This window comes from Somniosus microcephalus, chromosome 29 (assembly GCF_052327205.1).
Source record: "Somniosus microcephalus isolate GS21.2 chromosome 29, FLI_Smic_1.0, whole genome shotgun sequence".
Taxonomy (NCBI): domain Eukaryota; kingdom Metazoa; phylum Chordata; class Chondrichthyes; order Squaliformes; family Somniosidae; genus Somniosus; species Somniosus microcephalus.
The window spans coordinates 20,460,438-20,471,246 of record NC_141015.1 but is presented as its reverse complement, the minus strand read 5'-3'; the positions used below and the strand labels follow the sequence as shown (position 1 = coordinate 20,471,246).

General features: G+C 45.5%; 1 protein-coding gene across 2 annotated transcripts in view; it reads left to right on the top strand.

Moving 5' to 3' along the window:
• The first annotated feature begins 543 nt into the window (after nucleotides 1–543).
• The window catches only part of LOC147098526 (annexin A5-like), a 39,448-nt gene continuing 29,182 nt past the window's right edge, over nucleotides 544–10,809 (top strand). Inside the window, exons 1-2 of one of the 2 annotated variants that reach the window (XM_085970322.1) lie at nucleotides 544–567; nucleotides 1,090–1,124. In XM_085970322.1, coding sequence (XP_085826448.1) covers nucleotides 1,107–1,124 — 18 coding nt within the window. In that variant the 5' untranslated portion in view covers nucleotides 544–567; nucleotides 1,090–1,106. Of the gene's footprint in view, nucleotides 568–879; nucleotides 963–1,089; nucleotides 1,125–10,809 lie in introns of those variants that run through there. The other variant, XM_085970321.1, reaches the window with a different exon arrangement.

The window sequence follows — 10,809 nt, the reverse complement described above, 5'->3', positions numbered from 1 at the left end:
GGGAAATGGGGATCAGAGAGAGGGGGAATGGGGTCAGGAGGAGGGAAATGGGGGTCAGAGAGAGGGGGGAATGGGGTCAGGAGGAGGGAAATGGGGGTCAGAGAGAGGGGGGAATGGGGTCAGAAAGAGGGGGAACCCGAGATGGCTGTGGATGGGTATATTCAAGATTGGGATTAATAGATTTTTGGCCACTATGGGAATCAAGGGATATGGGGATAGGGCGGGAAAGTGGAGTTGATGTAAAAGTTCAGCCAAGTTCTCATTGAATGGTGGAGCGCGCTCAAGATACTCCTGCTGCTGCTCCTGGTTCTTATGTTCTTATGAAGAAGGGTTTGAAGAGGCTCATGTGGAGCATAAACCCCGGCATAGATCTGTTAGGCTGAATGGCTTATTTCTGTGTGCTGTAAGTACTTTGTAACTTTGTAAAAATAAATGCATTCAGAGAAGAAAAAGTCATGGGTTAAATTAAGAAAATTATATTAAATTTCAGATGATGATTTCAGGCAGGGGCGGAAATTTACTTCAGAGGCTGGTAAACATATTGAGGAATGTGCGACATCAACCCTGGTAAGGATAAGCATTTCCCTTCTTTCCCTCTCTGTTCTTCCATTGCCCCATAACACAGGACGTTGTACATATTTTAGAACTGGCGGATGTCATTTTAGGCCTTGTGCCAGCGAAAGCCGTTGCTGGGGAAACTGTTCTGCCTGAGTAACTGGATTGGCTTGGCAAGAGCAGGAGGGTTCAGTGCTGGTTTTACGTGCACCCACAATGGTTTTGGAATAGTAGCTCCTCATAGGCTAACTTCTTTCAATGACTACTTCATTTAAATATGTCTCCAAGCTCTCCACCAATCCATAAGCAGCCGTCAAAAATTTCCCAAGAGAAAAGGCCGGCCTTCTTGCTTGAGTTCCTGTGAGCCACACGCCGGGAATTTTTCTTAACAGCCACGTTTGTAGCAGGTTTGTCTGCGCTATGAAATGATTTAATGTCTTCTTTGGTTTTTTAAAAAATTGTTGTAGTACTTCAGGAAATGTGGAAAAGCTATGTTAAATGATTTGTGTGTGTGTTGTTTTTTGTTTAAAACAGTGAATTCTGACTGAACCATGGCAGCCAAAGGCGTGGTAAGTGGATTCTGAATTTCAGCTGTCACAGCCTGTGTGTAGTACTAATGGTCTGCAGTGATTCAGTTATTATTGGCAGGCAGAGCAGTTTGTGCTTTGGCCTCTTTCTGCACTCTGGAAAATGTGCAAAGGATTATGGAATACCACACCTAGTTTTCAGGAAAAAGCTGCAATGTTTCAAATGCAGGAAACTAGTAATAGCTTTTTTTTGTGCTAGTTAATTTAAAAGTTTGCAAAGTAGGTTTCTATGAAGATGCTGCCTCTTTAGCTGCCAAGTGATAATCTTCTGGCAAACACTCCCATGTTAATGAGATGCTGTCGGGATGCAGTATTAACTGGTATTATGTTACACTCTTGCGGGATTAAAGTCCATAAATGTGCCACGTCTGTGACCCTGAGCTGTATACGCTTTTATTAGTTGAGGGTGTAGGCAGGCTGCTGATTTCTGATGTATTTGATAAACTGTCAATTAATAATTGGCAGTTTAACTGTAAGCCTCATTGTAGAAACTACTTTTAGAGCTGATTCTCTAGCAACCAATTTTTCTGTGGATCAAACCACAGTCCCAGTTTTGTTCCAGTTGCCTGGGAGACTGCTATTGGGTCTTCCTGAAATAGTGGAGATCTGAACTGGGAACTGTGCAACCACTGGGTTCCATTTTTTTCCACACTGGTCGAACAGCTGAGTTTCATAACTGGCTGAATTGTCTGTGTTGGGAAGGTGTGTGATCAACTGGGATTTTGTTAGATGTGATTTAAATTGGTTTCTACTGAAGTGTCCAAATTAAAATAGCTTCTACCCTAGAATAGAGAACTTGCATTTTAGATACACCCTAGTTATAACTAGTCAGTCAACAGCCAGCCACAACAATTAACCCCTATTCAAGTACCCACTTATAGCTGATTGCCTGTCCTCCCTCAACGAAAATTGGTCATTATCTTGCTGCTATTTATGGGACCTGGCAGAGTGTAAATCGGCTGCTACTATTTGCCAACAGTAAGCCTCTGACCTAATGCAGAGGGTTAGTAGGGCTTTAGGTAAAGAGAATTCCACCTGACAAGAACCCACCCCTGTGTATTGTTTCCTATCCTCTTTGACCTCTCGTCACAGTTCACCTGACTGTCAGGTTTGCTGTCTCTCAGGAGTGAGCAAAAGAACACCCACGAATTGGGCATATCCTAGCACCACAGTATTGCTGAAAGCCAATTAGACATTTTACTAGCTTTAATAGGTGCTACAAATGTTGGGATCTCCACCACATTTATATAGTGCCTTTCACATTCTTGGGACAGCCAATGAATTACTTTAAGCTCTCTCTTTCTCTCCCCCCCCCCCCCCCCCACCCCAATAGGGGTGGGTTCTTGTCAGTGGATTTCTTTTTGCATAAAGCCCTACTAACCCTCGGCATTTGGTCGGAGACATGCTGTTGTTAGCTAGGCAAGTGTGTGTCCATGTCCAGGAGTCCTATCTGGACATCGTCCATCGGGAGCATTGAGTTTTCAAATAGATTGAGCGGACAAAGAAGCTGATGTTCAACAAGCTTATCATATAACATGTCGTGTCTGGCATTTGGTATTGTTACTTATGTGAATTCTGCTGAGACTGTGAAATCTACCATTTTAACTGCAAAACTTTTTTTTAAATAGCAACTCTTCTATGGGACCACAAAGGTCCACCAGTGTATCATCTACCCTCAGGAGGAAAGACCAGAGTAAATAAAGGGGGGGGAAAAACTGTTTCCACTGGTGGGAGGGTCAGTAACCAGAGACCATAGATGAAAAGAAAAGGGGGTTGTGTGTATGTACAAGCTTTCTAGCCAATGAAGTACTTTTGAAGTGTAATCGCTGTTCTAATATAGGAAAAGATAATTGGCAAAAGAACCAGGGGGGAGACGAGGAAAGGTTTTTTCCATGGAATGAGTAGTTATGTTCTAGAATGTACTGTTTGAAACTGTAGCAGCAGATTTGAGGGTAACTTTCAAAAGGGAATTGGATAAATACTTAAAGGAGGAATTTACAGCAAAGTAAGACTAATTGGATAGCTCTGTCAAAGAGCTGGCATAGGCTGAATGGCCTCCTTCTGTGCTGCACGGTCCTGTGACTCTTTCCAGTGATGTGTTACTGGAGGAAATGACACAGCCACTGTATTATATTAAAGAAAATGGCTACCTAAAAGGAAATGCAACATGTGTTCTAATAAGTCAGTATCTGAATCCATAACCGTGATGCTCCAGTGGTTTACAAATGCTGTCGTGATTGCCAAGTTTGGATTCTTGCTGTTGTACTACCCACACTGAGTCTGTTTTGGCACTGTGCTGCCATGGATGCAATCACTTCCACTGGCCCTTTGCATCACAAGGAAAGCTGACCTGGTGGAGATGTCCTAGATGTGTGCATGGCTGCAGGGTGACTTGCCAGCTTCCTATATGCCTGGTCCACTTTCTACTGATTTTCAGATGAGTAATTGAGCTAACAACCACTTGCATTTTATATAGCGCCTTTTTAAAGTAGTAAAAGTTCCAAGGTGCTTCCGGAGTGGTGTTGACAATATTTGACACCAAGCTGCGTGCAATATTGGGACAGGTGACCAAAAGGTAGGCTTAGGGAGGGAATAATTAAGCTTAGATCCTAGGCAGCCAATGGTGGAGTGTTTTTAAAAAAAAAAAAAAAAAAATCAGCTGTGCAAGAGGCCAGAATTGGGAGAAGTGCAGAGATGTGGAGGATTTAAAATCCTTCATGTACGTCAGCGAGCACAGGTGTGATGGGTGAATGGGACTTGGTGTGAGTTAGGATATGGGCTGCAGAGTTTGGATGACCTCCAGTTACGGAGGGTGACAGGTGGGAGGCTAGCCAGGAGAGTGTTGGAATAGTCAAGTCTGACGGTAACAATGGCTGGATGAGAGATTCAGCAGCAGATGAACTGAAGCTGGGGTGGAGGCGGTTGATGCTACGGAGGTGGAAATAGGCAGTCTGGGGATGGAGTGGATTATGGGTTCAGAAGTGCCTCGCCAAGTCAAATAGAACAGCAAGCTGGCTAACAGTCTAGTTCAGCCTCTCTCTCTCTAGCTAGGGAGAGGGATAGTCGATGGCTAGGGAATGGAATTTGTGGCGGGGACAATGGCTTTGTTTTTCCCAATATTTAATTGGAGGAAATTTCTGCTCGTCCAGTGTCAGTCAAGCAGTGAGACAGTAATAAATGGGGAAGAAGAAGAAAGACTAGCATCTATACAGTGCCGTTCACAACCTTGGGACTTCCAAAGCGCTTTACAGCCAATAAGCACTTTTTGAAGCATGGTCACTGTTGTAATGTAGGGAATGAGCAGTAAATTTGCCCACAGCAAGCTCCCATGCACAGCCATGTAATGCACTGTAACTAACAGACTTTAAACTGAAGGTTGTGTTGGCTGTTGCAATTGGCCAGAAGCAAAAATGTTCTTACTCCATCTTATTGTCAAGATAGGGTTGGCACCATCCAGCATTGTACTACACTTGGTGCTGGCACAGAAACATTGCCATGCCTGTGCCAAAAGTACAAGATCAAGACAGCATGTGACTCTGCTGAAGTATCCTATCCGTGTTTAACCCGAATGTCAGCTGTGGGTCACACTCGTCTGAGTCAGAAGGTTGTGGGCCCAAGTCCCACTCCAGGGACTTGAGCACAAAAATCTAGGCTGACATTGTAGTCTCATCTGAGACGTTAATCCGAGGCCCCATCTGCTCTCTGGTGGATGTAAAAATTCCATGGCACTATTTCAAAAAAGAGCAGGGGAGTTATCCTTGGTGTCCTGGCCAATATTTATCCCTCAATCAACTTAACAGATTATCTGGTCATTATCACATTGCTGTTTGTGGGACCTTGCTGTGTGCAAATTAACTGCTGCATTTCCTACATTACAACAGTGACTCCACTTCAAAAGTACTTCATTGGCTGTAAAGTGCTTTGAGACGTCCGGTGGTGGTGGTGAAAGGCGCTATATAAATGCAAGTCGTCGTCTTTAGTGAGTTGGATTTTCTGGCAGTCTGTCTGAGCCAGTGTCTTGTGATTCAGAGCGGGGTCTGCTGCAGTATCTGAAGATGTGATGGATCACATCATATGACCTTGAATCAGAGGAAAATCCACCCGCTGTCCGCATGGGTGTGGCAGGAACTAACAATGGAGCAGTTTATAAATCACCATGCTTCCTGATCCTGCTGTGGATTTTTACCCCGCCCTGTATGTCACTTTGTACAATATGGGCTGTGTGTGTATATAGTGATATTCCGAGCAAAACGCTGCTCGCTCTCTCTCTCTCTCTCTCTCTCTCTCACACATATCTGCTCGCCCTCTCTCTCTCTCTCTCTCTCTCTCTCTCACATCTGCTCGCCATCAAAACCCTTCCTGCAGTTTGGCCGCTGCCTGCAGTTCAGACCACAAGTCTTTGGTTCTGTTCGAGGCGCCGCTTGTTCCTTGTATCCTAGGGTTACGCCGGTCTGACACTGGCGCAAAAGCTGTTTCTGCGCTCCCCTCCCCCCAAACCCACCCCCGACTGAAACTAACCCTTGATTTGAAACCGACCCATCTGATTGTTCTCCTCGGCTAGAAGCAGACTACAAGCACCGCCCCGCTGTCTGCTCTCACTGGTGCTCGACTCCAGTGGCATTGGGTAAATGCTGTGTTCACGCCGCTGAAGGTGTGGCAGGAGATGATGTCCTGAGTGAGCAGCTGCCTGTAGATTTAAAGGAGAACCACCACTCCTGCTACGGATTCTTGGACAGCTTCCCCCCCCCCGCCCAGCATTCTCCACATACTCGACTTGGAGGGAGGCAGAGAGGAGGATGAGAATATTGATAGTCACTTAGTTAGTAAATTCCCAGATTGTATGTGGTAATCTCGCACCACCTTTAATTTGAGTGCTACTAAATTGCAATCTGAGGCCATTATATCCAACCTAAATGGATTGGCCCCCTTGAATGTGGGGCCGTCTTGTCCAATAGACATGGTTGACTAGTCACGGGTGTGGATACAGCTTGTATTTTATGTAGCACCTTTTTCATAACGTAGTAAAATGCCCCAAGGTGCTTCACCAGTGTTCAAACAAAATGTGACGCCGAGCCACTTAAGGAGATATTGAGGACAGATGCTTGATCAAAGAGACAGGCTTTAAGGAGTAGCTTTAAGGAGTATCTTCAAGGAGGAAAGAGGTTTAGGGAGGCAATTCCAGAGCTTGGCACCAAGGCAGCTGAAGGCATGGCTGCCAAAAGTGATTAAAATCGGCTGCTCAAGAGGCTGGAATCAGTAGAGCGCAGATACCTGACGGCTGTGGGGCTGAAGGAGCGTCTGAGACAGGGAGGGATTTGAAAACCAGGATGAGAATTTTAAAATGCAGCCAGACTCTGTGTGCAAGATGTTTTCTATTAATGGCCAAATCACATGGTACAGGTAAATGTACTTCACATGTGTAAATTTACTTAATCATGCACCACCATTCAGTAACCAAGGAAGTAAAATACTTGCACACTGCTGTTAGTCTTGCCATTTTACCAACAAACACCAGTTTAAAGTTCACATGCGCACACCATGTGAATGAGTATTGGATCACAGGCCCAACAACTGTTTATTTACTAATCCGAAGTTAATTTTGTGACACTTGATTCCCATTAGGCACAGGTGATGTTTTTTATTCATTTATAGGATCTGGGCGTCACTGGTATTTATTGCCCATCCCTAGTTGCCCTTGAGGTGGTGGTGAGCTGCCTTCTTGAACCGCTGCAGTCTGTGGTGATGGTATTCCCACAGTGCTGTTAGGGAGGGAGTTTCAGGATTTTGGCCCAGCAACTATGAAGGATCTGTGATATACTTCTAAGTCCAGATGGTGTGTGTGACTTGTGGTGGTGGTGTTCTTGTGCACCTGCTGCCCTTGTCCTTCTAGGTGGAAGAGGTCACGGGTTTGGGAGGTGCTGCCAAAGAAGCCTTGGCGAGTTGCTGCAGTGCATCTTGTAGATGGTACACACTGCAGCCACAGTACGCCAGTGGTGGAGGGAGTGAATGTTTAAGGTGGTGGATGGGGTGCCAATCAAGTGGGCTGCTTTGTCTTGGATGGTGTCGAGCTTCTTGAGTGTTGTTGGAGCTGCACTCATCCAGGCAAGTGGAGAGTATTCCATCACACTCCTTACTTGTGCCTTGTAGATGGTGGAAAGGCTTTGGGGAGTCAGGAGGTGAGACACTCGCTGCAGAATACCCAACCTCTGACCTGCTCTTGTTGCCACAGTATTTGTGGCTGGTCCAGTTAAGTTTCTGGTTAATGATGACTCCAAGGATGTTGATAGTGTGGGGGGGTTGGGTTGGCAATGGTGATGCCATTGAATGTCAAGGAGTTGGTTAGACTCTCTCATTGGAGATAGTCATTGCCTGGCACTTCTAAGGTGTGAATGTTACCTGCCACTTATCAGCCCAAGCCTGAACATCGTCCAGGTCTTGTTGCATGTGGGCATGGACTGCTTATTATCTGAAGTTGTGAATGACACTGCAGTCATCAGCAAACATCCCCATTTAAGAACATTAGAACATAAGAAATAGGAGCAGGAGTAGGCCAATTGGCCCCTTGAGCCTGCTCCGCCATTCAATAAGATCATGGCTGATCTGATCCTAACCGCCAATCTACTATCACAGAACCATCTTCTGAATCTAACAGAATTAGACACACGAAATAGGAGCAGGATCAGGCTACACGGGCCCGCTCCGCTACCCACAGGGCCATGACCGAGCCGAACCTAGACTCATGTCCAAATTCCTGCCCGCTCCCCGTAACCCTTAATTCCCTTTACTTCTAGGAAACTGTCTTTCTGTTTTAAATTTATGTAACGATGTAGCTTCTACAGTTTTTTGGGGCAGCATATTCCATGGACCTACCACCCTGAGTGAAGTAGTTCCTCCTCATTTCAGTTTTGAAAGAGCAGCCCCTTATTCGAAGACTATGCCCCCTAGTTCTAGTTTCACCCATCATCGGGAACATCTTCCCCGCATCCACCCGATCCAACCCCTTCACAATCTTGTGTTTCAATAAGATCACCTCTCATTCTTCTTAACTCCAATGAGTAGAGTCCCAATCTACTCAACCACTCCTCATATGGCCATCCCCGGGATTAACCGAGTGAACCTTCTTTGTACTGACTCGAGAGCAAGTATGTCCTTTCTTAAGTATGGACACCAAAACTGTACGCAGTATTCCAGGTGCGGTCTCACCAATACCTTGTACAACTGAAGCAATACCTCCCTTTTTTATATTCTATCCCCCTAGCAATGAAAGCCAACATTCCATTGGCCTTCTTAATCACTTGCTGCACCTGCATACTAACCTTTTGAGTTTCGTGCACCAGGACCCCCAGATCCCTTTGTACTTCAGTACTTTCCAGTTTCTTGCCATTAAGATAATAACTTGCTGTACGATTTTTCCTGCCAATGTGCATAACCTCACACTTTCCAGTATTGTATTCCATCTGCCAAATCTCTGCCCACTTAGCCTGTCGATGTCCCCTTGCAGGTTTTTTATGTCCTCACTCACTACTTTCCCTCCCATCTTAGTATCATCTGCAAACTTTGATATGTTACACTCGGTCCCCTCCTCCAAATCGTTAATATAGATTGTAAAGAGTTGGGGACCCAGCACTGACCCCTGCGGAACACCACTAGTTACTGATTGCCAGTCTGAGAATGAACCATTTATCCCAACTCTCTGCCTTCTGTTAGATAGCCAATCCTCTATCCATGCCAGAATATTACCCCCAATCCTGTGATTTTTTTTATCTTAAGCAATAATCTTTTGTGTGGCACCTTGTCAAATGCCTTTTGGAAGTCTAAATACACTACGTCCACTGGTTCCCCTTTATCCACCCTATATGTTACTTCCTCAAAGAACTCCAGCAAATTTGTCAAACATGACTTCCCCTTCATAAAACCATGCTGACTTTGTCCTATTATGATTATCCAAATGTCCTGTTACTGTCTCCTTAATAATGGACTCCAAAATTTTACCTACCACAGATGTTAGGCTAACTGGTCTATAGTTTCCAGCCTTCTGTCTATTGCCCTTTTTAAATAAGGGTGTTACATTAGCAGTTTTCCAGTCTGCCGGGACCTTTGCCGAGTCCAGGGAGTTTTGGAAAATTATTACCAATGCATCCACAATCCCTACCGCCAGTTCCCTTGACCTTGTGTTGGAGGGAAGGTCATTGATGAAGCAGCTGAAGAGTTTGGGCAAGGACACTTCCCTGAGGAACCCTGCAGCGATGTCCTGGGGTTGTGGTGATTGACCTTCAACCACCACAACCATCTTCCCTTGTGCTAGGTATGACTCCAGCCAGTGGACAATGTGTTGGACAATACTGATCAAGGGGAGCCCCTACTTTGACGATTTTCCATTTCCAAGCTACCCTGTGACCGCCTAAGATTGACAAATTTAGCAGCACTTTGTGCCAATTTAGGGACACCTTTGACTGGCCAAACTCATTTCACACTAGACCCTTGCAGACAGAAGACTTGTATTCAATCAATAGGGGCTGGATTTGAATACGGGTCCCATTTCTCCACCCTCCCTATCTCTGCAACCTCCTCCAGCCTTGCAACCCTCCAAGCTCTGCTCAAGTTATGGCCTCTTGCGCATCCCTGATTTTCATCGCTCTGCCATTGGCAGCCATGCCTTCAGCTGCCTAAGCTCTAGAATTGCCTCTCTGTACCTCTTTTTTAAGATGCTCTTTAAAACCTACCTCTTTGACCAAGCTTTGTCACTTGTCTAAATATCTCCTTATGTGGCTCGGTGTCAAATTTTGTTTGATAACACTGAAGTGTTTTACTATGTTCAAGTTATTGTTGCCCCACAAATGAAGGACCCACCTGTCAGGGGCAGATTTACACACTGGCCTAGAGCCCCTGTGCTCAATGGCCCCATGTAAATATGTTTCATTCAATGCACTCCTGGCTGGCCTCCCACATTCCACCCTGCGTAAACTTGAGGTGATCCAAAACTCTGCTGCCTGTGTCCTAACTCTCTCTCTCTCTCTCTCTCTCTCTCTCTCTCCGAGACCCATCTTCCCTGTGCTTGCTGACCTACATTGGCTCCTGGTTAAGCAGCGCTTCGATTTCAAAATTCTCATCCTTCTTTTCAAATCCCTCCATGAACTCGCGCGCGCGCGCGCACCCCCCCCCCCCCCCCCCCCCCCCCCATCTGATCTCCTCCAGCTCCACAACCCACCCCCCCCACCTCCGGCCAAGATATCTGCGCTCCTCTAATTCTGGCCTCTTGAGCATCCCTGATTGTAATTGCTCAACCTTTGGTGGCTGTGCCTTCTGTTGCCTGGGCCCTAAGCTCTGGAATTCCCTGCCTAAACCTCTCTGCCTTGCTACACCTCTTTCCTCCTTTAAGATGCTCCCTTAAAACCCACCTCTTTGACCAAGCTTTTTGTCACCTGCCCTAATTTATCCTTGTGGATCAGTGTCATTTTTTGTCTTAAAATACTCCTGTGCAACACCTTGGGATGTTCTACTGTGTTAAAGTTGCTATACAAATAGTTGTTGTTCATTGTAGTGATTTACTTTATTAATGCAGTTTGGAAACCTTCTACAAGCCTATTTCTTCATGCATTTTACTACACACTTCTGTTTTAATGGATCAGGCCTTCCCCAGCAGTGCTCCAACTGGGATTGGCTAATG